The sequence below is a fragment of the Nicotiana tabacum genome, chromosome 7 (genome assembly GCF_000715075.1).
Source record: "Nicotiana tabacum cultivar K326 chromosome 7, ASM71507v2, whole genome shotgun sequence".
Classification (NCBI taxonomy): domain Eukaryota; kingdom Viridiplantae; phylum Streptophyta; class Magnoliopsida; order Solanales; family Solanaceae; genus Nicotiana; species Nicotiana tabacum.
Window position 1 is genome coordinate 18,373,804 of NC_134086.1, and position 27,878 is coordinate 18,401,681.

Below are 27,878 nucleotides of genomic sequence, written 5' to 3' on the forward strand. Positions count from 1 at the left end.
GAAAATAATTTCTTTTAAAAATTCATTTCTCGGGCTTGGGACCTCGGAATTCGATTCTGGGCATACGCCCAAGTCCCATATTTTTCTACGGACCCTCCAGGACCGTCAAATCACGGGTCTGGGTCTGTTTACCCAAAATATTGACCGAAGTCAAATTAGCTTATTTTATAATCAAAACTTATCATTTTTCACAGATTATCGTGACGTGACTACTGCTATTTCTTTTAATAGTATGTCGTGACGTGACTACTGCTAATGAGTACTGAAAACTAGTTTGAAATTCCGAAGTATCACGACTGACCAGAAATGGCACTAAAATTCGTAAAGATGCCATTCTTGATTCGCCAGTGATTCCTTGTTTATTGATCTGCGCTTTCAGTTCGCAAAACTAGTTCCATTACTTCAAATTGATCAGAGAGACAAAAATTTATGTTCGTTCCTTTTCTTTTCTTTTTTTTTACTTTTTTCCTTTCACAAGCCACCAAAATATCTTATAAATGTCCTCTTTTTCTCTATTCTGCAAGTGACGCGCTTTAATGTTATGCGATAAGTACTACTGGTGAGCATTGTGATCAATTTTATCCAAGAGAAACTTGTTTGACTCATTGCACTTTTTTCTTGTAGAACTCACTTTGTGGTGACAAAGATTAGACATAACTCTGCCTTGTTTATTAGTTAATACCTGAAAAAAATTGTGCTATTTATACATCATGCCCTTTTACAATTTGGAATTTAAAAAAATGATCTTTTTAGATTTCTTATGTGTAAAAGATAGATCTCTTGTATGTAAAATTAAATCTCTCATGTGTTAAAAAAAAACCTAGAGTCATAAAATTAAAAACAAGTTTGTAAAGAGCCAAAAAGTCAATTGACCTGAAAAAAATGATATAGTACCTAACCTCCTTATATCTTATAGGAATAATACATAAACATGCCCTCAAACTTGGCCTTAGCTGGCAAGCATGCCTTCCAACTTTGGATGTATACAAATAAGCACCTCAACTTATCTCCACTTTGTCAGTTGAACACTCCAACCGAAAAAATAATCATCTAGACACCTCCAAAATTTATGTGTTACGTTAGTATTTGTGTTTACGTGTTCAAATTTATACAAGTTGAGGTGCCTACTTATGCACACCAAAAGTTGGAGGACATACTTGCCAGTTGAGACCAAGTTTGAGGGTTGTTTATGTATTATGCATATCTTATATTACTGAGGCTGCAAATGCTCAGCTCTTTACAGTTTTGAGCTTTACTAAAAAAATTACTCTACCATTGCATGTGATTGTACAGAGTGTTGGGTTTTGTTATTATTTATTAATGGCAAAAGAAGTGTGAATGGAAAATGGTAGGAAAAGAAATGGAGGGAAGTGAAATTTTGAATGAGTTCATAATGCACTTTGTCCCTCGAAGGAAAGAAAATCTTTGTGTATATATAGAGAAGCTCATCTTTTAGCTCTTAAAGAGTTAAGAAGAAGGCAAGTCTCGCGCCGTCGTCGCTCGGCTCGGCTTCGGCTTCGGCTTCGGATTCGGATTTGGTCAAAGATTGATTGATTAATCTTTTTGGACAAAATTCTTTTCAAATATTTAATTAATTAATTAAATTAATTAACGAAAATTCAATCCGGAATAACCCATGACCCGCGACCCGGTCCGGTTTGGCCCGTTTTCTTTCCCGGATTATTTTTAAATCCGTTTTAATTTTCCCGCAAAAATTCCAACAGTTATGGTTGTTATGAAACAGTGTCACACCTGTTCTAACAGCTATGGCTGTTCTGAAAGGTTGCAAACCTTTTCAGAAACAGTACCAAATTGGCTATAAATATTCCTTCAAATCCTAGAATATTTACTTATGAAATTTTCTGATAATCTTCTTCTTCTTCTGCACAAAAATTCCATTGTGTTTTGCAGTCTTCGAGTGGTTCGCTGTTCATCGGCATTTTTGGTACCAACACTCCGGTGAGTTAAATCATTCTATACTGGGAGGATATATTCTAGAATCTCGGGTACTTGAGGGGAATAATTTTCTTAAGGACACACTGTGTATTCAGTGGGGTCGATTTGTTCCTATACCATTTTCAGAATTTATTTTGAAGAAGTTCAAATATTGTTTTCGAAATTTAATTTCTACTAACTTTCTGTTTCTGTTTTCAGAAAGATTATTATTTTATTTATTTACAGCAATACAGATTAATAAAAATCTTAAGGAAATTATTTTATTATATTTTGTATTCTGTTTGTGGAGATTAAAACTTGTGTGGTTTTCTACTCCGTCTGAATTTTACTATTCTAATTTGAAGATATAAAAACTTCATCAGAGTATTGAAATTCAGAAAACGATTTGAAAAAAAAAATTCATCGTTTTTCTGTAAAACAGTATATAAAAACTTCAGTTATATTTTGTTACGTACTGTTTATTGATTACAATATTATTTGTTGTTTTGGTTTTGCCATTAATGAACTCTTCTGTTGTTGACAGTGAGAAACGGCAAAGGATAACGGAAATCCTTCTGCGACTATTGGTGCAACGACGATAGCCTCGTCAAGCCACACTGTTGTTCCTCCGACCGAGAAACCGGGGAAATTTTTTGGAGCCAACTTCAAAGGATGGCAGCAAAGGGTGTTCTTCTGGCTTACCACACTTGGTATGCAGAAATTCACTACTGAAGAGCCTCCAGTGCCTGCTGCAGACATGCCGGACAATGAAAAGTCCATGGTTGTTGAGACGTGGAAGCAGGCAGATTTTCTTTGCAAAGGTTATATCTTAAGTGCTTTAGAGGATGACTTGTACAATGTGTACAGTGCAATGAATACTTCGAAAGAATTATGGGATGCACTTGAAAAGAAGTACAAGACGGAAGATGCATGCTTGAAGAAGTTCGTGGTTGCCATGTTTCTAGACTATAAAAATAATAGACAATAAAAATGTAGGAACCCAAGTTCAGGAGCTTCAACTTATTTTTCACGACCTTATTGCTGAAGGTATGGTCGTGAATGAAGCATTTTAAGTGGCTACTATGATTGAAAAATTGCCTCCTTCGTGGAGAGATTTCAAGAACTATCTTAAGCACAAGCGCAAAGAAATGAAGTTGGAAGATCTTGTGATACGTCTAAAGACCGAGGAAGACAACAAAACAGCCAAGAAGAAGTCTCGTGGAAATTCAACGATCATGGGAGCTAATATCGTTGAGGAGACTGCTCCAAAAAGTAAGAAGAGGAAGAGGTCTTCTGGACAAACTAAGGAGCAGAACAAAAAAAATTCAAGGGTTGCTGCTATAATTGTGGAAAAGTTGGTCACAAAAGCCCTGATTGTCGTCTCCCGAAAAAGGATAATAAGAAGGGATAAGCCAACATAGTGGAGAAGAATGATGACAATGATGATCTTTGTGCAATGCTTTCGGAATGCAACCTAGTTGTAAATCTGAAGGAGTGGTGGATTGACTCTGGAGCCACTCGACGTGTTTGTGTTGTCAAAGAAGCATTTGCGACTTACTCTACTGTTGGTCCCGAAGAAGAAATTTCCATGGGAAATAATGCAACAGCCAAGATTGAAGGTTATGGGAAGATATTCCTGAAGATGACTTCCGACAAGGTGTTAACGCTCAACAACGTTCTTCATGTTCCTACTATTAGAAAAAATTTAGTTTCTACTTCTTTACTTGTAAAGAATGGATTCAAATGTGTATTTGTTTCTGATAAAGTTGTTGTAAGCAAGAACGAAATGTATGTTGGAAAAGGCTATCTCACGGAAGGCCTTTTCAAACTCAATGTAATAGTTGTTGACAGTATGAATAAAATTTCAGCTTCTTCTTATTTATTGGAGTCAAATGATTTATGGCATATTCATTTAGGACATGTCAATTATAAAACCTTGCGGAAGTTAATTAATTTAGAAGTATTGCCTAAATTTGAGTGTAATAAATCGAAATGTCAAATATGTGTTGAATCTAAGTTTGTAAAATATCCTTATAAGTCTGTTGAAAGGAATTCAAATCCTTTAGACTTAATTCATACTGACATTTGTGATATGAAGTCGATACCATCTCGAGGTGGAAAAAAGTATTTTATTACTTTTATTGATGATTGCACTAGATATTGTTATGTTTATTTGCTTAATAGTAAGGATGAAGCAATTGAAGCATATAAGCAATACAAGAATGAAGTGGAGAATTAATTGAATAAAAAGATCAAAATGATTAGAAGTGATAGAGGTGGAGAATATGAATCTCTGTTTGCAGAAATATGTTCGGAATATAGAATTATCCATCAAACTACTACACCTTACACACCTCAATCCAACGGAATTGCGGAAAGGAAAAATCGGACATTAAAGGAAATGATGAATTCTTTATTAATAAGTTCCAGATTACCGTAGAGTTTGTTGGGGGGAAAGCTCTCCTTACAGCTAACTGAATACTCAACAGAGTACCCCACAGCAAAACACAATCTATTCCATATGAAAAATGAAAAGGAAGAAACCCCAACTTGAAATATTTCAAAGTGTGGGGGTGTCTAGCAAAGGTACAAGTTCCTTTACCTAAAAGGGTTAAAATCGGACCAAAAACAGTAGATTGTGTTTTCATTGGATATGCTACAAACAGTAAAGCATGTCGGTTTTTGGTTCATAAATCTGATAATCCCGAGATTCATGTTAATACGGTAATGGAATCAGATAAAGCTGAATTCTTTGAAAGCATCTATCCGTATAAACCTTTTCAGAAACAGTACCAAATTGGCTATAAATATACCTTCAAATCCCAGAATTTTACTTACGAAATTTTCTGATAATCTTCTTTTTCTTCTGCACAAAAATTCCAGTGTGTTTTGCAGCCTTCGAGTGGTTCGCTGTTCATCGGCGTTTTTGGTACCAACACTCCGGTGAGTTAAATCTTTCTATCATGGGAGGATATATTCCAGAACCTCGGGTACTTAAGGGGAATAATTTCCTTAAGGACACACTGTGTATTCAGTGGGCTCGATTTGTTCCTATACCGTTTTCAGAATTTATTTTGAAGAAGTTCAAATACTATTTTCAGAATTTAATTTCTACTAACTTTCTGTTTCTGTTTTGATAAAGATTAATATTTTATTTATTTACCGTAATACAGATTAATAACACAAAGAAAGTCTTAAACTATGATAAAAGTCTTCATAGAGGATGCCTCGTGTTTACAAAAATATAACTTAACAAAGGCGTAACTTAGAAACTCTTCTTTTGACCAATGCAGTATCAAATCTAACTAGTATTATACATCTAAATGTTCTCTTCCTCTTTTCTTTCCTCCATTTGAGATATATACCCTCTCAACCTTTGAAATATTTTTTTTTTTATCAAACTAAGAACTTGAGCAAATAGATGGCAGTCTCTAGCACAAATGATTTTCAGGACAGAGTTCAGGAAAGTTATGACAGAATGAGTGAGTTAAAAGCTTTTGATGATACTAAGGCCGGTGTCAAAGGGCTTGTCGATGCTGGAATTACTAAGGTGCCTCGAATATTCATCCAGCCAACACAAATCCAGAGTCCTTAAATAGCTGCGCCGCAAAGTTCATTTTTCCAGTGATAGATCTTGAAGGCTTTGATAAAGATTCAATCAAGCATAAAGAGATTGTGGAAAAAGTTCGAGATGCATCGGAGATATGGGGTTTCTTCCAAGTGATTAATCATGGCATTCCATTACCTGTCCTTGAAGAAATGCTCCAAGGAACACGACGATTCTTTGAGCAAGATATTGAGATTAAGAAACAATTTTATACTCGAGATAATACCAAAAAAGTCGTTCATGTTAGCAATTTTGACTTGTATAGGCCTTCTGTTCCAGCTGCAAATTGGAGAGACTCAATTTTCTGTTTGATAGCTCCTAATCATCCTAGTCCAGAGGAATTGCCCACAGCATGCAGGTAGTTTCTGAACATGAATTAGAAAGAACCAATAAAATTCATTTACTTTTGCACTAACTAAATATATGTGTTATCTTGTGAAAAAGATCAAGAACAAACCATGACAATGTCAGTACGCTTAATATGAGTTTTGGTGGATATTGTAAGAAATAGATCTAATATCTCTGCGCCTGAGGACAATTCAGCGGATTAACTTATATATCTTCTTTAAGTTATTTCTAAGTACTGTTTCATCAAGTTATAGAAATTGATGCAGGGAAATACTAATGGAGTTCTCTAAGCATGTCATGAAATTGGGCATATCCTTGTTTGAATTATTGTCGGAGGGTCTTGGTCTCAATCCATCTCAACTTACAAATATGGATTGTGCTGAGGGGCTACGCGTTTTGGGTCACTACTATCCAGCATGCCCTCAACCAGAACTCACAATGGGCACTAGTAAACATTCTGACAACGATTTTATCACAGTGCTTCTGCGAGATGATATAGGAGGACTACAAGTTCTTCACCATAATCAGTGGGTCGATGTCCCTCCTACGCCTGGTGCACTTGTGGTGAATATTGGAGATCTTATGCAGGCTAGTATCTTTTTCTTTCTCTATACATAGATATACACATGACAAAAATATGAAGGGAAAAGGGTCAAATATATCCTTCTACTATTTAATTTCTTAATTTTATTCACCATTATACTTTGGGGCCATTCCTATCCTTAGCATCCACAAATCGTTCTGTATTTGCCGCTCTTAATCCTGACGGAGTTGCAACTTAAAGTATAGCAGATGGTAATTATAAACCATAAGCAAAAGTAGGAGGGGTAAATTTGGATCTTTCCCCATGTATTTTGACATGCAGAATCCACCGATCCCTGCTGGAGCTTTGATAAAGCCAAGGGTAAACATTTTGCTAATAGTAACACTATTGATAGCCCCAAAGTATAACGGAAGGTAACATTAAAGGTATTTCATATTGTAGAGGAGTAAATTTGGACCTTTTCCCGAGAATAGAATATAAACTTTTTTGCTACTAAAACGGATAATTCTTATTCTGGTATTTTTCAGCTGATATCAAATGACAAGTACATAAGTGTTGAGCACAGAGTATTGTCAAATAAAGTTGGACCACGAATATCAGTTGCATGCTTCTTCTACACTAGCTCATTGCCAACTTCCAAGATTTATGGGCCAATTAAGGAATTGTTATCAGAAGATAATCCTCCAAAATATCGCGCAACCACAGTGAAAGACTATGCTGATTACTTCCGCAATAAAGGTCTAGATGGAACTTCTGCATTAATGCACTATAAGATCCAGCCATAGTAATGTAATAATGGAAAGTAGGATAGGAGAATCTAATTTTCATGTTCTAAAGTAAGATAATTCTTATGCTTAAGCTTCACAGATGGTGAAAAGAATCACTTTTATTATCTTTATGGATTATTATATTTTTCACTAATTTATTTGAAAATTGAGCCTGATATATATATTCATATAAGTGTTACAAGCTCCAGCATTCAAATCTCTAGTTTCCATTTTGTTTGGTAATCACAAATGACAAGTTCAAAAGCATTCATCACAAAGTACATGCTAATAGTGTAGGACCAAGAATTTCAGTGGCTAGTCTTTTCATAATGAATTTTCAAGAATCAGGACTATGTAGTCCAATCAAGGAGTTGTTATTAGAGGAAAACCCTCTAAACCATCGGGAGACAAGCAGAATAGAGTATGGCACATATCTGTACAACAAAGGGCTTGATGGAAATTCTTTATCATCACATGTCAAATTACAGAAATAGTGATATGATTTGCAGAAATGTTTTATCATCTTTCAGTGTCATACTCTTTGGCTATTTTAGCAACAAAAAAAAAAAAAAAACTCTTTGGCTATAGTTTTGTTCTTGTAAGTTCAATCAAGAATTAAAATGTTTCATGCTTTAGTATTTTCAGTTCAAGGAAACTCAGCTTAAACCTCATCATCTTTGCTTAATATTTTTATGTGTTAGTAAAGATAAGACTGAAAAAGCAAATGTCATTTGCACTAGAAAAGTAAAAGAGTAGTTTATTCATCATTTTCCAAAAATTATACCTATGAAGGATTTGATGGTCTAATTTGAAATTTGGAACAAATGATTCCACTTTTTGCTGTGTTCATTTGAAGGTTGTAACCTGTCAAATTGATCATTTTAATAGTGCTCATTATTTTTACATAAGACTACAAGAGTGACATTAAACTGCTCCACTTGCCTTCTGAAATAAACAAATGGGATCAAAAGTTGCTAATGTGAAAGCAACTGAACCTGAAGATTTTTTATTTTATTATTAATGTTTCCTTTAATATTATGTTGCTATCCTTGGTCGCAAATACCACGTGTTCCACTTTGGTGTGCTCTATGTATTTGTGTTTTTTATCTGAACTATTTTAATCTCCTTTTTTATATTTCCTCCTTGTCCTCTGCAATTGGGTAACAAGTACTAGTTCCCTCCTCAATATATGACATAACATGGTTCAGATAGTTCCAAAATCATGTAATTAACTGAAAGAGAACAAGTTTGGACACATTACTGTTAGGTGTATTAGGTGTATGTATACCTAATTTTGTCCTGGAACTTCTTAGTTTTGCTTTCTGATGGAATCTGATCCCAGAAAAGCTATAGAAAAATATTAACTGTCTCATAAGCACCCCTATAATATCCTCAATGTTTCATTAGAAATCTTGCTTCAATATATAGTCAAGAGTTGAGTTTTCCTCTAAAGAAAGGAAGATGTTTGACTCAAATAATGGTAGAACTGATCAAAATGAGTGTTCTGAATATGATAGGAAAAGTGAAGTTCAATCCTTTGATGATTCAAAGGTTGGTGTAAAGGGACTTCTGGATGCTGGAGTCACAAAGTTACCGCGCATATTCTTGCACAACCAGCCTGTGATTGAAAAAAAATCAGATTCCGATGTAGCTACTAAGTTTAGCCTTCCAGTCATAGATTTAGGAAACTCGGGCAAAAGTGCAGCTCAACGAGCTGATATTGTCCGAGAAATAAAGGATGCTTGTGAAAACTGGGGATTTTTCCAAATTGTCAACCATGAAATCCCATCAAGTGTTATGGAGAAAGTACTAGAAGGCGTTCGCCATTTTCATGAGCAGGATTCTGAGGTGAAGAAAGAGTTCTACTCTCGTGATGTAACGAGGAAGTTCACCTATAATACCAATTTTGATCTACACAAAGCAAAAACAGCTAACTGGAGAGACACCTTTTACTGTGTCATGGCTCCTAATCCTCCCCGCCCGGAAGAAATGCCAGAGGTTTGCAGGTATATATTATGCTTACTATTAGTATGGTTTCTTTCCTTTGCTTAGGCAACTTTAGCTCATACTAATGTTTTGACGTTATTGGCATGCTTATGTCGCAATGTTTTGACGTTACAGAGATGTTGTGGTCAAATACACGGATTATGTGATGAAACTGGGGCTTACTTTATGTGACCTACTCTCTGAAGCTCTAGGACTCAACCCGAATCACTTGAACGACATAGAATGTGCGGAGGGGCTACTCGTAGTTGGCCATTATTATCCAGCATGTCCAGAACCAGATTTCACTTTAGGCCTTACCGGTCACACAGATAGCGGCTTCTTGACTATTGTATTACAGGATCGAATTGGCGGACTCCAAGTTTTTCATAAAAATCAGTGGGTTGATGTTGCTTTCATGCCTGGAGCTCTAATTGTGAACATTGGAGACTTAATGCAGGCAAGTTCTCATTGGTAAAAAAATTCTTTATGTAGTTGTAAATGTTACAAACTTGATCAATTAATTCACTAGTTTCCATTTTGTTTTGTAGCTGATCACAAACGATAAGTTCAGAAGCGTTCTTCACAGAGTGCTAGCGAAAAATATAGGACCAAGAATTTCAGTGGCGAGTCTTTTTAGAATGCATTTTCAGGAAAGAAGTGAATCGAGATTATATGGTCCAATCAAGGAGTTGTTATTAGAGGAAAATCCTCCAATATACCGAGAAACAAGCAGAAAAGAGTTTTTCACTTATCTATACAACAAAGGGCTAGATGGAACTTCTTTATTGTCACATTTCAAATTACAGAAAGAATGACAGGATCTGCAGAATTGTTTCATCATCTTCACAGTGTTTCACTGCTTCGCTATGGTTTTGTGCTCGCGTGTTCAATTAAGTATTCTTGTACCAGATGTACATGCATCTTTTAGCAATCAAATAAGTACCTCAAGTTTGTTTGACTAAAAAGTGTTAAGCCTTTTTACAAACAAATTAAATAGGAAGATTTGAGGTAAATCCTAGCCAAAGATAATTCATCCTAGATCTAAAACAGAGAACAAGAACAAACAAGCATAGCTGAACATAAAATTTAACCATAGTCATAGCTGAATCCCGTAATATAAGAAGAGGATGGTGATTTACATAATATTGAATAATAATAAAGAATACATAGATAAAAATGGTCACCGATCTTTAACAAGGTTGACCCCCATACATTTGATATGATGAGACAAACGTTGTATATTGAAGATCTGAGCTTCCTTGCTTCTTTCTCTTTAGTCAGGAGAAAGAGATGAAGATCCTTCTTCTCTCAAGATATGTCTCTCTCTCCGTTTATTTTCAGCCCCTCCCCCTTTATTCGTTCTCTCACTGAGTATATATACTAGGTATTCTCATTTACACAACGGTCATTAGCCAGAGTACCTAAGCCCTTTAACTATTTTACAAATTGACCCTCTGAAATACCGTAACATCCAACTCACCTTACAAGTATTCTGAGTACACGACCTCGGCCTTAGCCGAGGTGCTCATCGCTATAGCGTTGTACGAATACGACTTCGGCCCAAATGACTTTGCTGCTCCTTTTCGCGCAGATTCTCGTTTGGTCAAATTTCGACTCATATAGTTGGTCCCTCTGCCTATTAGGGTCGTCTTTTGGAGAGCTCGATAGACGGACTCTGTCGATTCGAAAGTTATGAGAAATCTGAACACTTTGGGCGATGGGCGAATACCTCATGGCGAGGTAGCAACGTGACATTTCGAAAGCTGCATCAGACTGTCACGTCAGTTCAGAATGTCATTAAGAACCCCTCATGCGTCATTATGACGCACGTTTTCTATGCATTGCATCATTTTCCTTGCCCTTTCCGTTTTCAAAATGGCGGTGTTTGGTTTTCCCGCTCAGGATATTTATATCCTTATAAATAGGAGAAAATCTTACATTTGAATGCTTGGGCTTCCCAATCACTCAAGAGAGACTTTTGCAACTTTTCTTCCTCTCCTTCAGTTTCTCACATTTCTCTTTCTGTTAAAACTTCTTGTGACCGCTACCTTTTTCCCTTATTATTCCCGATTCTTGCAATCAAAAAGAGATGGCTAGTGCATCCTCCAACCCTGATAGAGTTGTCGGTGCACCGGTGCCGGAAAACGATATACCCCTACTCGAAGAGGGAATGGATCTGGCGGAGGACGAGAGTTTTCCGATGGTAGATGAGGTGGTTCCCCGCCCAGGAAGGCGAGGACTAACTTCAATAGCCCTACTGGGGATGAGCCGGAACCTGTTCTTTCTACAATGGATGATGCGGCGCTCACGGCGTTCAAAGCCAAGTGGGGAATCCCTGACCACATCGAACTAGTTCCGGTGGGTCGTGACATAGTGCATATACACCGCCCAGGCTACTGTGCATTCTATGCGTATCCATTTGTCATTAGATACACGCTTCCCCTTCCCTCCTTGGTGGTGAACTTCTGCCGCTTCTACGAGGTGTGTCCGGCTCAACTTTTTCCGTACGTATACAAGCTCTTCCATATGCTTATCAAGTACGCGGAGCTGGACGATCGGGGAATTTTTCTACAACACATGCTCCACCTCTTCGCCTCCATTTTCATAGGGGCATGATGATTCACATGCGTTATCGAGGAACCAAGGGTTTGGTAGAGAAGATGGACGACAAGGCCAATCATCGTTTTTGGGAGTACTTCTTCTACGTCCGAATAGATCACGTGGTATCGAACCCTGCAGGGTTTCTTGAGGCGTGGAATTTCGCCCATAGGTCTCCCTTTCCTTTTGTTATAATATATATTTTTTGAACATAGTTGTTGGTCGTCTCCCTTTAGTGACCGTCGAGTGTATTTTGATTCCGCAGCCGAGAGGGTACCTCCTCCGCAAGTTGCCGATATTCGTGAATGGGTGAGCTCAATTCTGCCCCACACGATGGGGATTCGCGAATGAGAGCCTTTCCACGAGAGGTTTGGGCGCAAACCCTCTGCTGGTAAATCGGCTTATTTCGGTCGTAGTTGCTTTGTTCTTTGCCCCATATTTTTTCTTTATCTTATCTTTTGTTTGGTCAAAACTCTTATTGGCAGGTCGGAGAGGAACGAGAAGGTCAAGGGATCCTGCCCTCGCTTTCCGTCAACCGGCTTTCTCAGCCCAGCCCGTACCAAGAGTAACTGATGAGGGCGTCCAAAGTTTGGTTGCTCGATGGACCGCATCCACGACCGAACCTGTTCCCACAGTCCGTTCAACTGACGAACCTTCTCATGGTAGTGGCGAAGAGGCCCCGTCAAAGAGGCGGAGCATAGTGTCAGAGGGGGCATTTTTGGCCGAAACGCCCTCAAGGGGCGACCCCGTTTTGGCAGTGTCTGAAGTCGGCGGTGATGTCAGCCTAGGTGTGGAGGCGATGCCCGTTACAGGTGTGGAAGAGGCTGTTGCAATAGGGGGAAAGAGTTTCGGGGATGCCGTGATCGTTCCGAGTGGCCCATCGACGTCTCGGCAGGCCCGTACCCCATCTTCGGCTAATGAGAGGTTGAATGGTGTAGTGGTAGATGATTATGAATCTGATTCTGATATAGATCCTGAGGACATGAGGATGTTTGAGGAAGGCTTTACCAGGGTCGATGTGAGGGTGGAAGGCCCTTCCCGTGTGCTCGAAATCCCATCGGACTTTAACCTGTTGGAGGACATGGTGGATTCCAATTTGACCTTCTGTGCTCCGTCGTCGAAAGCGGGTCTCTTCGGGAGATCAGTGATTCTGGAATTTGTCAAGCGGCATGGCTGGGATGGCCTTGAGGGTAAGTTTCCTTTTGTTATTTTGTGCCATTTGCTTTCACTGATTCCTCCCCCTCTTTTTTTTTAGACTTACATGCTGGAAATCGAGAGTGCTCGTAGGGATGAGATGCGGGCCGAAGTGTTTCTGAAGATGGCTGCAAAGTATCGCCGGTATTGCGACAGGTGTCGTGAGATGCATGCACAACTTAGGACGGGCGGTAACACTCAATCCGTCAAGGATGAGTTGGAGAAAAAGGACGAGGATCTGATACGGTCTATCCGCATGTGCAGCGAGCTCGATGAGCTACTTAGTGCCAAAGACGAGGAGCTCGAGGTGGGCAAAGGGGTTGCAGTGGAATGCGAGGATCTTCAGGCAAAAGTGTTGTCCTTACGAGCCGAGCTTGAGCAGAATGCCACTAGAGTTTCCAGTCTAAGTACAGAGTGGACGGAGAAGGTAGCCGAGCTAGAAAAGAAGGTGTCCGAGTTGGAGAGAGCTGAGGGAACTCGAGTGGCATCTTTGGCGAGAGCGGCGGCACTGGAAGACACTATCTGCGTCCTTAGGTCTGAGCGGGAAGCTGAGAGGGTGATGGCCACATTGAGGGAGGCATGGCTCAAGGAGAGGGTCGGTGAACTTGATCGGGATGCTTCAAGCCTGGGAGATAGAGTTATGGCTCTCGATGCCGAGAAGGCGCAGCTGTTGGCTCAGGCCCGCCCTCAAGAATCTGCCCATATTGCTGTCCCCCACCACTTGTACGAGCCGTGGGTCCATGTTGAGTCCCAACGAGATATATATAAGGGTTTTTGGATGGCGGGGAGCATTCTTGAGGACGCTTTTGAAGGTGTTCGGGTTAAGGCATCCGAGGCTCGTCTTGCCTACGGTTATGACCCTGCGACACCGGAAGCCGGTGGGGCAATGATGACAATGCTGGAGAGGACAGTTGTGCAGATGATGTCGAGTGAATTTTTTTTTTAGCTTTTTGTACTTTAGTTTTTTTTTGTTCTTTTGTTGTTGCTGGGTGGGGCCACCCTTTTTTGGCTCTCTGTAAGATACTTATCTTTTCTTGGAATGAAATAGTTGGCTCGTCTTTATTTGTATTTTTTGGCTTTCCCTTCTCTTTTCCTTTTCGAATTCCTTGGACTTTCTCGCAATAAGCCCCTAATTTTTGGTAGTTGATTTGAGTGGGATTGAATTCCTTCTTGAAAATTTGAGCGAAGTCAATTTTGACTTGTTAATTCGAGTGAGGTCAAATTTTGTCTTATAGATTCGAGCGAGGTCGAATTTTGCCCGAACAAGGTCGAATTTTGACTCGCCAACTTGGGCGGGGTCAGTTTCGACTTGTAAATTCGATCAAGGTTGAATTTTGACTCGCCAACTTGGGCGGAGTCAGTTTTGTCTTGAAAATTCGAGCAAGGTTGAATTTTGACTCGCCAACTTGGGCGGAGTTGACCTGAAAATTCGAGCAAGGTCGAATTTCGACTCGCCAACTTGGGCGGAGTCATTTTTGACTTGAAAATTCGAGCGAGGTCGAATTTTGCCTTCTCTTGGCGATGGTCGGGGGCTCTAAGGGTGTAAATTCGAATGAGGTCGAATTGTGACCCGTGATGAGTTCGAGCAAGGTCGAACCCTACCTTCACTTGGCGACGGTGGGGGCCGTAAGGGTGTAAATTCGAACGAGGTCGAATTGTGACACGTGATGAATTCGAATGAGGTCGAACTTTACCTTCCCTTGGCGATGGACGGGGGCTGTAAGGGCGTAAATTCGAACGATGTCGAATTATGACCCGTGATGAATTCGAATGAGGTCGAACTTTACTTTCACTTGGTACGTGCTGGTTCGGGGGAGTGGTAAGAATGTCGTACGCGGCTTTGCTTTTATTGGAGAATATTACTCGTTGTTGTATCGTTTATGCATGCGTCGGAATGAGTCACAGTTTATTTACTCTTGATTTCATTGAAGAATATTATGCGTTGTTGCATAGTTTGTATGCGTCAGTGGAGTCCCAGTTTATCTGGTCCCTTCATTGCTCGGCCTGGAGAGGCCGTTAATAGGACGGGCGATGAACTTATTGCTTGGGCTTCTGGGTAACCTGGGACTTTATTAATTCGAACGAACTTCGAACGTGATTCGTAATATTTAGTCGGCTGAGTTGGCGTAGGATTGTCATGGCGAGCATACGTGCAAGCTTTTTGAGTTCATGTTCTGCCTGTGTTGGAGAGATTGTACATTCCATGGGCTCACCGCTCAGTCCCAGGTTATGGAGATTGTTTCTTAATAATGCCAGCTTGTTCTAAGTCGTTTTTCTGTTATTTGTAATATGGTATGGTGCGGAACATTTTTCTGGTGTGTTGTTTTGGTGGCGTTTGTTCCTTGTTCGCGCACCTGGGAGAATGCTCGTGTTCCTATACCAATCCAAAAAAGAAAAATAACAAGTTAAACCCAAACAAAATCGTATGTTACCTTGACCTGATAGGTTGGCGAGGTGAAAGGGGCGCTGTAGGATGACTCGTTTATCCCGTACCCAAATGACGGCTTCAAATTGGTAGCCTCGTGTTTAGCTTCACCGTTAGTCGCGTCTAGGCTCCTTATGGGCTGACAACTAATTTTGCCCATTGGGATCTCGAGCTCGATCCCGTCCTAGGTGCACAAAAAGAAGGGAAACAGAAGTTATACTCCGTACATAAGTTATACTCTGTACATACGGGTACAAAAATAAGGCAGGACAAGCTGGTTATTTCAAAGGATCACACATTAGGCTATCATCCCTTCCTAAGAGGTGGAAGCATAGATTGGTATCTAACGTTGATATAGCAAATAGGATTGCGAATGTGCTCAGTGCATAGTGGCTGTAATCCCACTTTGACAACTCATACGATGTACCAAACCCATCGCTACAGCAAGACGTGGATTTTGTATAGATATCAGACAATTTCGATTTCATACATAGATCTGACCCTGGTTATTTTGGTTATTTCAAAAGCTTGCCTACAACTTTCTCAAGTTGGTGTTTATAATGAGAGGACGAGGCTACGACACCCGGAGAGTGAAATTCTAGTTGCTTTAGATCTAGAGGAAACTAAAATTTTGGCTAGAAAATCCCCATAGACGGCGCCAAATTGTTTGACTAAAAAGTGTTAATCCTTTTTACAAACTAATTAAATAGGAAGATTTGAGGTAAATCCTAGCCAAAGATAATTCATCCTAGATCTAAAACAGAGGACAAGAACAAGCAAGCGTAGCTGAACATAAAATTTAACTATAGTCATAGCTAAATCCCGTAATATAAGAAGAGGATGGTGATTTACATAATATTGAATAATAATGAAGAATACATAGATAAAAATGGTCATCGATCTTTAACAAGGTTGACCCCATACATTTGATATGATGAGACTAACGTTGTATATTGAAGATCTGAGCTTCCATGCTTCTTTCTTTTTAGTGAGAAGAAATAGATGAATATCCTTCTTCTCTCAAGATATGTCTCTCTCTCTCAGTTTGTTTTCAGCCTCCCCCCACCCCCCACCTGAAAATCCCTCTTTCTTCGTTCTCTCACCTAGTATATATACTAGGTATTCTCATTTACACAACGATCATTAGTCAAAGTATCTAAGCCCTTTAACTATTCTACAGATTGGTCATCTGAAATACCGTAACATCCAACTCACCCATGGGTGGCTCGACATATTTTGTGGCCTAAAGCTAAATATTAACATGAGGACTTTTTTTATAATTTTTATTTTAATTCAATATTTTCTAAAGAAAAAAAGAAAGAAGAATTAACCCAAATAGTTGCCCACCTAATTTCATAAACTAAAATAGCTTATATATATATATATATATATATATATATATATATATATAGTGTGTGTGTGTGTGTCAAATCAATGTATAATCTATGTATATCGGCTAGAAAAAGTCCTTCAATTAGTAACTATTATTGAAAAATGAGGCCTTCATAAAGCGCTTGCCTTAGTGGCTTGTGCATTAGAGCCAGCCCTGAACTCACCGTACAATATCTGAGTACACGACCTCGGCCTTAGCCGAGGTGCTCATCGCTATAGCATTGTACGAATACGACTTCGACCCAAATGACTTTGCCGCTCCTCTTCGCACAGTTTCTCGTTTGGTCAGATTTCGACCCATATAAAGTTCTGTTCATCTAAGGAAATTGAGAACAGTGGTTTCCTGAACACAAAATAAATGTTTTCAAACCATGTTGTGTAACCTTGAGTATACATTGTAAATTTATTTTAGCTTTTCTTGAGTTGTCTAAAGATTAGATGATGTGCTCTTCATTTTGGCTTGTTTGAGGTGTCTTGTGAGAATTCCAATGGATCTCTAATTATTTTTTTTTATTAGCCTATCGATAATTCTCAAACACTTTGGTTGGATGGTTGTCACCTATTGTATTGTATCGAATTTTTACTTTAAATATAATTTTTATTTTGATTGTTACTTAAATTTAATTGTATCATATCGTTATTCATCATTACCTAACGAGTAAACGTACCACGTTATGTAACGACCGATTTGGTATGGTCGCGTCGCTTTTTCTCATCTTGCCCTTCCTTATTATTAAATAATCTTATTTTTATCATTCACCCTACATTTTTATATAATAATTCTTCCTCGTACATTACTTTTTTTTAAAATAATATTGCATATTTATGTTTCATATTATTGGTGCATGGCATTATGATACGACGATAAACAATACAATCTATCCAAATAATGTATACATAAAAGTAATACAGTACAATATAATGCAATACAATACAATTTCATAAAATGATACATAACAACCATCCAAACAAATTGTAAATTAGACATGTTTGAATCTTAATCTAGAATAAAACGTGCAATTTTTGAATATCTAAAATTGTCTTAGTAGAAATAGCTTCCTTATCATTCAATGAGCATTTTGTATTTCATAAAAATTAGGAGCAAAATAATCCTTACGCAAAAGCCATTTTATCCAACTTCGAGGTATTAAGATAGGTTTCAAACGTAAGAGATTCCCAAAATATCATATGATTGTTCTTCTTTTGAAAATTCACACTTTTCCAAATCCAGTCCAGCTCGAAAGATGTGCCCTTGATCTTCTCAGTTTCCAACAAACTTCAGAACTTGTGATGTGTCATATTAATAATTAGAATATCTTTTAATAAATGTGTTTTTTTCTTGGTTCGTTGCTGACTATTAATAATTTTGTTCACTTTTACTGGCAAGTTTGACTAGTTACGCTCCTTAAAAAATAATAAATTAAGTACATAATTTATTATAATACTCATATTAATTGATGCATATTTTATTGGATTTGAGAAAATGATTTGAAATGAGTAATAAATATTGTGAGTATAACAGAAAATTTTTTTGTCTTTCTCTTGATATGCGTAAAGTGACAAGTACTCCCTCCGTTCACTTTTACTTGGCACATTTTGACTTTTCACGCCCCTTAAGAAATAATAAATATAGTACATAATTTACCATGATACCTACATTAATTAATGCATATTTTATTGGATTTGAGAAAATAATTTAAAATGAGTAATAAATACTGCGGGTATAACAGAAAAAAAAATTGTCTTCTCTTAATATGCGTAAAGTGACAAGTAAAAATAAAAATCTATTTTTAATATACATGCCAAGTAAAAGTGAACAAAAGGAGTAAAAATAAAAATTTATTTTTAATATATACGACAAGTAAAAGTGAGGAGGGAGTATATATTAGTTGCACCTACTGTCTAAAAGTAGCTCTATTGCTTCAATTTGCACATGGTCAGCCCTTTAAAATTTTGAGCTTTAATCAACAACACTTCAATGTGCATGCGATGTACTTTTACTCCCTCGTTCGCCTTTACTTGTCCACTATTCTAAAGTAGATTTTCAAATTTACTTGTCCATTTTTACATAGAAAAATAATTTATTTTTCCTGTTTTGCTCTTAGCATTGATTACTCATTTTAAATTATTTTTCAAATCAATTAAGATTATACATCAATTAAAATGAGTATCATGATAAATTATATACTTTATTTATTATATTTTAAGGGGCGTAAAAAATCAAAACGTATCAAGTAAAAGTGAACGAGAGTATTTTATAAATAATGAAGAATAAATGTTAAATGACTTACCCTGAGGTTTTTGTTGGTATAGTCTACCCATGGTTTCGAATATTACACAAACCTACCTTTTCTTATATTTTGTTGTGACGAAACTATTTTGTAAGCTAAAATGGACAATTTTGTCCATTGTTATGTGTTTCTTTTTCTTCTATATGTGTATAGCAAAAACTAACTTATGTTATTTTACTTTTTTTCCGATAATGACACTATATAACCATTCTCAAAATAATAACCGAAATTATTATTATGTTATAAATAACAAATATATAAATTTTATACACTTTTACGGCCAAGAAATATAAATAATTTGAGCCACGGACTTTGTTGCCCTCGTTAGATAATGCATTTAATCGGTTCATCCCCCAAACTTATTCTACAGAATTCTTGGACAAAAGCTTTATAACCCAAGTTTCTGGAAGGAAAAAAAGTGCTTTTGAGGAGAAGCAGAAGTAGTTTTGGAGAAGCAGAAAAAAGTAGTTTCTCTCCAAAAACATTTTTTTTAGAAGTACTTTTGAGAAAATACACTTAAAAGCAGTTTTTTAAATCTTGGCCAAACACTAATTGGTGTTCAGTACTTTTGAAATTTGTTTTTTGAAAAAAACACTTCAAGGCTATTACTCGAGATCTGCACTGTCTTAACTTCAAACTAATTAAAATAATGTGTTCCCTGTTTCTTTTGACTATTGATTCACAATGGACCATTACATTTATGAGACTAGTTGACTTTAACTAACTTATCTGCTCAAGGAACTTAGCTTTCTTGAAACTAACAACAAATATGTCTTCCACTGAAGATTCACAAGCTGAACTGACAATGGATTATGATCGATTGAAGGAGATAAACGATTTCGATGATACAAAAGCTGGTGTTAAAGGACTAGTTGATTCTGGAACTGTGAACATACCAAGAATGTTCATTAGGCCACCTGATGAACTTGTTGAAGAGTTGAATCAGTGTAAGTCAACGCTAAAGATTCCAGTGGTGGATCTAAGTAACGTAGAAGTTGAAGATCGACGTAAGAAAATTGTCGATGAAATAAGGGAAGCATCAGAAAAATGGGGATTTTTCCAACTAATAAATCATGGTGTTCCTTCAAGTGTTTTGGAAGGAATGATTGATGGGATTCGTAAATTTCATGAACAAGATGTTGAGTTAAAGAAAGAGTATTATACGCGTGATCATACGCGAAGAATTAGATATGAGAGCAATTATGATCTTTACCAATCAAAGACTGCAAACTGGAGGGATACACTGAACATTTCTATGCTAGTTTCTAGTAATATTGAACCTGAAGAAATACCAGCAGTTTGCAGGTAAGTATCTCTATATCTTTTTAATTCCTTGGCGATGAAGTCTTAACCCCTATGATCACCGGTATGGTGATAGACAGTGGTCAATGTTTATTTCTTGTAGTTTTTTGGTTTCGCACCCGGTCTCTGGTCCCTCTTTGAGGCCCTTCAAATCCGGATTTGAACCAGAAAGTCCTGCTTTTCAGGATAAAGCGCCCCCTATCAAAGGCGATTCTATTCCCAAGGCTTGATCCCAACACTCTGGTTAATTTTGTGTGAATTTTACATTTATATATGCACTCAGCATTGCAAATATTGGATTCATAGACGGGGCCTACCAAAGGCGACTTTATTCCTACGGCTTGATTTCAACACTCTGGTTAATGATGTGTGAATTTTACATTCATATCTGTACTCAGCATCGAAAATATTGGATTTGTAGATGGGGCTTACGCTGTGAAGGTTGGTCTGGAACTAGCTGGTTGTTCGTATTGAGGACATGGCAAAACAAAACCAGGGCAACCTATGAATGATTTTTAGATATGTTCCAGTCGATGTGCCATCATTTAGTATGTGACCGGGAGGTCACAAGTTCAAGCCGTGGAAACAACCTCTTGCAGAAATGCAGGTTAAAGTTGTGTACAATAGACCCTTCGGTCCGGCCCTTCCCCTTCTGTATAGCGGGAGCTTAGTGCACCGGGCTGCCCTTTATTACTGATACTGCATACTGAAATCTTTGAATATAGGGAATTTCAGTCCATCTCAAAGAATTCGTCTGTCCTTCAGTATAAACGGCATAATTATTTGACATGTTAGGCTAAACTTTATCACATTTTTGTAATTTTAGTGATCTCGAATCTTTTCCTAATTCCAGGAGCACATCCATTGAGTATATAAATCATGTCACAAGGCTAGCAGACACTCTATTCAGCATACTATCTGAAGCACTTGGGCTAAAATCAGACCACTTGAAAACCATGGAATGCGTGGAAGGGAAAACATTTGCATGCCATTACTATCCGGCATGTCCAAAGCCAGAGCTAACTCTTGGTGCTTCTAACCATACAGATACTGCTTTCCTTACCATTCTTCTTCAAGATCAAATCGGTGGCCTTCAAGTCCTGCACGATAACCAGTGGATCGATGTTGAGCCAATTTCACAAGGCTTGGCTGTTAATATTGGCGAGAGTCTTCAGGTTTGTTATTGAAACACAACATTATTGTCTTGTTTATGTTAGATTAAGCAAAATCGTCTCACTTATTTCAATCTGATTTGGTAACAGATTTTATCAAATGACAAGTTTGTGAGTGTAAATCATAAAGTTCTAGCGAATAAGGTAGGACCGAGGATGTCAGTGGCATGCTTCTTCACTGGCGTTTCTGCAACTTCAAAGATCTATGGTCCAATCAAAGAGCTCATATCAGAAGAAAATCCCCCTCTTTATAAAGAATTTTCAGTAAGTGATTACATGGCTAAGTTTATATCCAGGCCACTTGGTAAGTCTACTCTTGACCTTTTCAGACTGTAAAGAGAGACTAAGCGCTAGTTTGCCAAGCAGCAATACTTCAGAAACAACAACATACCCAGTATTATCCCACATCGTGGGGTCTGGGGGGGTAATGTGTACACAGACCTTACCCCTGCCTTTGTGAAAGTAGAGAGGCTGTTTCCAATAGCAATACTTCAGAAAATACATGATTATTTTTACAAGGCAGTTTCGACGTTTGTGATTTGCTCTACAGTAATGTTTTACCTTTGACTGCTGGATTAGCTAAGAGCAATGTTGCTTTTTCCTGTTTTTATCTTCAAATAAATAGGATCAATGTCAAGAACACAACCTTAATACCTTATGTATTGTTAATTTTTGTTACGTATCATTCATTTTTGTTCATCCCCTTGTCAAAATAATCAGATTAATATGGTGCACTCTATATAGTAATGTGACAAAACATATAGTGAAGGAATGTGCCGAAGGACAAACATTGGTATGCCATTACTACCCAGTATGCCCACAGTCAGAGCGCGCTCACTCTTGGTACTGCTAAGCATATGCTTTTCTTACCATTCTTCAGTTTTGCAACAGAACACAACTTTTTTGTTCTGATTTATATTCATTTTTTTTACAAATATATATCTTAGCTCAGACATTGCGGTTGAGAGCATTAAGGAGAGATTCTGCACCCAAGGATGGGCAGCAGTCGTTGAGAAAATAGTAACCACAGTTAATATCAATTGGTTAACTAGATGAATCTGCTACATTTAAATATTTAACGTGTAACTCATTTGGAATAGAATTGTAGGAAATGGAGAGATTTCTTATTGGATATGATCCAAACCCCTCCACTGTTACTTCAAATTGACTAATTAAAAAAGATATATGTCTCTTTTGAATGTTGATTCAAGAAAGGACAATTGAATTTATGAGCACTAGTTTGACTTTATCAAACTTATTTGCTCAAGAAACTTAGCCTACTTGAAATTAAGAACAAAATATATCCAGCACTGAAGAGTCTCAAGCTGAATTGATAATGGATTATGATCGATTGAACGAGTTAAAGGCTTTTGATGATACAAAAGCTGGTGTTAAGGGACTAGTTGATGCTGGAATTGTGGAAATTCCAAGAATTTTTATTAGGCCATGTGATGAACTTGTTGAAGAGTTGAATCAGTGTAAGTCAACTCTACAAGTTCCAGTGGTTGATCTCAGTGGAATTGAAGTTGAAGATCGACGTAAACAAGTTGTTGATGAAACAAGGGAGGCCTCAGAGAAGTGGGGATTTTTCCAACTGATAAATCATGGGGTTCCCTCAAGTGTTTTGGAAGGAATGATTGATGGGACTCGTGAATTTCATGAGCAAGATGTTGAACTAAAGAAAGAGTACTATTCGCGTGATCGAGTAACAAGAAGAGTTAGATATGAGACTGATCTTCATCTATACAATTCAAAGACAGCAAACTCGAGGGATACATTGAACATTTCTATGATAGTTACTGGTCATATTGAACCTGAAGAAATACCGATAGCTTGCAGGTAAGTTATCTGTCCTTTATCTGTCCTGTTTGATGTATGCAGGATATTGAAGTCTTTGATATGATGGTTGAAATTTTTGCATTAAATCTTCAGATTTATTGATTAGAGATCACTGCCTTAGTGGTCAGTGGTGTATGTTCATTTCTTGTTGAAATTGGTAATAATTTCCCTAATGATCAGAACTATTGATTTTAGTTGTAGTAAGAGCAGTTGCAGTTTTTGTTTTCTATGAGTTTCTGCTTCAGCAGTACAACGACAAACCCAATGAGTTCTCACAAGTGAGATCTGGGGAGAGTAGTGTGTACGCAGACCTTATCCCTATCCTGGAGGGCATAGAGGCTTTTTCTGATAGACCCCTCGTCTAAGAATTTCTGCTTCAGCAGTATTCTTAATTTTTTTGTCTTAGGGGTACAATTGTTTGACATGTATTAGACAGGAATATCTTAAATCTTTACCAAAAATTGTAACTTTGTAATCTCTGATCTTTTCCCAATGTCTAGGAAAGCATTCCTTGAGTTCATGAATCATGTCAGAAAACTAGGAGAAACTCTTCTTGAATTACTATCAGAAGCTCTTGGGCTAAAACCGGACCACTTAAACGCCATGGAATGTGCCAAAGGACAAACATTGGTATGCCATTACTACCCGGCATGCCCACAGCCAAAGCTAACTATTGGCACCGACAAGCATACAGATCCTGATTTCCTTACCATTCTGCTTCAAGATCAAAGCGGTGGCCTTCAAGTCGTGCATAATAACCAGTGGGTCGATGTTGAGCCGATTAAACAAGGTGTGGTCGTAAATATTGGCGACTTTCTTCAGGTTTGCAACATAACACAACTTTTTCATCTCATTTATCCTCATTATTTACGAATTACTCATTACTTATTCTCAGTCTGATTTTGTTACAGATACTATCAAATGACAAGTTTGTAAGTGTGAACCATAGAGTTTTAGCGAATCAGATAGGACCAAGGATTTCAGTGGCGTGCTTCTTCACTGGTGTTTTAACACCTCCAAAGATTTATGGTCCAATGAAAGAGCTCATATCAGAAGAAAAACCCGCAGTATATAAAGAATTTCTAGCAAGTGATTACATCACTGAGTTTTTCTCCAGGCCACTTGATAAGTCTGGTCTTGATCTTTTCAGACTGTGAAGAGTGATCTGGCGCCATGTCGCGAAGCAGCAGTGAACATCACTATATTCCTTCAGAAAAACTAAAATCCTTTATGCACAACAATGTCCAAGTTTGTGGTTTGCTGTACAATAATGTTTTGTCAACGACTATTAAATTATCCTTCTAAGAGCATTTTTATTGTGCTGCTGTTTATTTCAAACCTTAAAAGATCAGAAATAAAACATCTTTTAGATCCTTTCAGATTCAGATGATCTTTTCAATTTGATTTGCCCGAGCGTGTATATATATTATCCATATAGAGAAGTAAAATTTTAAGCATATAATGGTTTTTTTCGAAAATCACGTTAAAGATCATAAGATTTCTAACAGTTATCGACTAGCTAGGCTTTACATGATCAGTTAAGTTTTTTCCAGGGAGAGAGAATGAGACTTGAATGAGATCCATCATCTCTTCTAACCAGTGGCAGAAACAGAATTTTCACCAGAGGGATTCAAAAAAAGTAAAATAAATAAACACACGAAGAAGCTAATGTAATTCAACATCTAGAATATGTATATGGAAAAAAATTGACCTTATATACACAGTGTAATTTTCGGGCAAAGGGATGAACCGGTTCCTCCTACCTAACTTCGGCCCTGCTTCTAAAATGCCTGGTTCTTTTTCTTATAAGGAACTGATTGGTTGGTCTCCAGTAGGAAACATAATTCTTTTTCCGCCTAATTACTAGTATAATATTTGGTTTGGAACATAAACATTGTATTGATAATTTAATCACGTCTCTAATAAAAATTCTCAATTGGAGAACTTAACATAAAACTTGTTTTCTCAAAGTGTCTACAAGGCTGTCCTCAAGTGATTCTCATGTTCCTATTTGCAAGAATACAATGCCGGCTAATAAACATCATAACAAGCATGCTAAGAAACAACTTGAATATGACATTCATCAAATCATATAAGTATACTTAGGCCCAGAGGCGGATCCAGGATTCGAAGGTTGCAGGTGCCAACATATTATGCATACAGTATACATGTCACTAGCTACAAAGATAGATTACGAATAATAGATCGGTTCAGTTAGTTTTTTGTTAATTCCAATAGACCTTTCATTCACAAAGCAAATAAGTTCGATTTTAGTTCAATTTTTAAAATAAAAATGCAAAAGAAAAATAACATTTCACAAGAGTGCCTCCAATATAAAAACTTGCTTAAAGAATAGCTTAACTACTATATATTCTTTGTTTGACTAGATTAATTTACTTGTATTGTTCTTGAATTAATTTTCCCATTTTAATTGTTGATTTATATAGCAATTATTTTCAAAGAAAAACCTTCAACATTCAACCTAGGATATTCGACTCAAAACGACTATCAATTTTCAAAACCAAATAGAAGATATTGTTCAAATTATACTCTAATATATAAATTAATATCGTTTTACTAAAAAGAAAGAAATTATACGCTAATTAAAATCAATTCAAATTACCTATTGAAAATAATTGCTCATAAATTAAGGTATAATGATAAACAAAATGAGGACTTAAAAGTTAAAAAAATGAAGAAGAGAGATTTAGCAAATGAAAGGAAGAAAAGGAGGGCAAGAATCGAAAAAGTAAGTAAAAATTGCACGGGGCGCCCTATTTGGTCGCCCCCATTTAACTTATACCCATTTTTTAAAAAACTTTTAACTTGTACCCACTTTTTAAACAACTTCAGCCCCCTTTCTCCTTCTCCTTCTCAAAATTTTATCTTTTCTTTTTCCAGAAGTAAGGTTCATCCCTATCTGCTTCTTCTTATTTCTCCGGTGAGTCCTATAAATTTTCACGCCAACCTATATATCTGAAACAACCAATTTGCTTTCTTCGTCACTTCCTATCACGTGACATGCATATATATACAACTGACTTGGTGATTTGTTTGATTAATTACTACTCGTAATTACCTAATCTGGTAAGTAGCAGCAGTAAAAGTCATGAAACTACTCAGGCAAATAATCGTACAGTTCTGTATAAGGACAAAAAAGTGAATGAATGGATTGAATGTGCCTCTCTAATTTCTCTGAGGATATTTACAGTGTTTCGTGGATTTTATGCAAAGTAAAAAATCTAACACAATTTGCAAGTTTGTGGTGCAGTGTTCTCCTGCCGTCGATATATCTAGGTCCTCCTCTAATTAATTTTCTTTCAGTTTGGTCAAGATGGTATGGCAAATGAAATTATAAACAAACAAAAACTTCAGTTCTAGAGCTGAAGAAACCAGTTACAAAGACAAAAACTTCAGCTCTAGAGCTGAAGTTCGCCAGTTACAAAACAAAAACTTCAGCTTTATACCATATTGTACACAACCTTTTGAGAATACCATATTGTTATATGATATACAATATTATTTCGTGTACCATTAGTAAGTTATAATTACACAAAATTTGAAAGTTTAAAAACGAAATATATCTTCTAAAGTTAATGCAACACTGTGTTCTATCCATCTGAAACCGTCATCTGTTTGAAATCTCAAATAAATGTGATGTAAGCTTTTTAGGATAAGGTAGAACTTTTTCTCCTTTGCTAGAGTACTTGCAATGCATTTCAAATAAAAATTATCCAAACCTTTTTTACATTATATGTAGGAAACAAACCAAACAGTTATACGGTCTTTAAGCCAAACATCATTCTGATAGAACCAATATCACAAAAATTTTTACTTGACAGTAAGAATTAGAAATGCACATGGTCAAAGCAATATCACAAAAAATATACAGCCAATATTTTATGTAAAACGCTTAATAAAGCTTCTTGTTTTTCCTCCATTTTATTATCATACATACCAAAATCACATTTTATTTAATACCACTAGAGCTGAAGTTTTCCAGTTACAAAACAAAAACTTCAGCTCTAGAGCTGAAGTTCGCCAGTTACAAAAACAAAAACTTCAGCTCTAGAGCTGAAGTTCGCCAGTTACAAAACAAAAACTTCAGCTCTAGAGCTGAACTTCAGGTCCGACTACTAGAATGTTGAAGTTTTGCGTGATTGCCTTTGCTACTTTAGCCCTGTATGCTGAAGTAAAGTAAAAAAACGGGTATGCTTGCAATTTTTTTTGCAAAGCGGGCACAAGTTAAAACACTGCATTCCTGAGGCCGAGGACATCCTTCACAATGGACATTGAACCAATGGCACCCACGTCCACTTTGTGACTTTTGGGTGCCACTCTATCAATATATACGTTTTTTCACACAGATATTATGTAACAATTTTAGCGAAGCAAGCGGGTGGCGTGGCACCCCTACCTCATAAGGTAGATCCGCCCCTATACTTAGCGCATAGGGCAGCTTAGTGCACCGGGCTGGC

The 27,878-nt window shown here is 37.2% G+C and overlaps 3 protein-coding genes and 1 pseudogene across 3 annotated transcripts; all 4 read left to right on the top strand.

The window, feature by feature from the left end:
- Window positions 1-5,235: 5,235 nt before the first annotated feature.
- Window positions 5,236-7,512, top strand: LOC107776622 (1-aminocyclopropane-1-carboxylate oxidase homolog; annotated as a pseudogene).
- Window positions 7,513-8,441: 929 nt separating this feature from the next.
- LOC107776657 (1-aminocyclopropane-1-carboxylate oxidase homolog 1-like) lies at window positions 8,442-10,027 on the top strand. The gene is made up of 3 exons (XM_016596569.2): window positions 8,442-9,207; window positions 9,323-9,644; window positions 9,736-10,027. The coding sequence occupies exons 1-3, from the start codon at window positions 8,663-8,665 to the stop codon at window positions 10,000-10,002; spliced, it is 1,134 nt and encodes a 377-aa protein (XP_016452055.2). The 5' UTR covers window positions 8,442-8,662; the 3' UTR covers window positions 10,003-10,027.
- A 9,752-nt stretch (window positions 10,028-19,779) lies between these two features.
- On the top strand, window positions 19,780-22,246 carry LOC107776639 (deacetoxyvindoline 4-hydroxylase-like). The gene is made up of 3 exons (XM_016596554.2): window positions 19,780-20,392; window positions 21,243-21,564; window positions 21,652-22,246. The coding sequence occupies exons 1-3, from the start codon at window positions 19,857-19,859 to the stop codon at window positions 21,895-21,897; spliced, it is 1,104 nt and encodes a 367-aa protein (XP_016452040.1). The 5' UTR covers window positions 19,780-19,856; the 3' UTR covers window positions 21,898-22,246.
- Window positions 22,247-22,385: 139 nt separating this feature from the next.
- Window positions 22,386-24,785, top strand: LOC107776649 (deacetoxyvindoline 4-hydroxylase-like). Its single transcript, XM_016596562.2, has 3 exons — window positions 22,386-23,400; window positions 23,901-24,222; window positions 24,312-24,785. The coding sequence occupies exons 1-3, from the start codon at window positions 22,898-22,900 to the stop codon at window positions 24,555-24,557; spliced, it is 1,071 nt and encodes a 356-aa protein (XP_016452048.1). The 5' UTR covers window positions 22,386-22,897; the 3' UTR covers window positions 24,558-24,785.
- The last annotated feature ends 3,093 nt before the right edge of the window (window positions 24,786-27,878 follow it).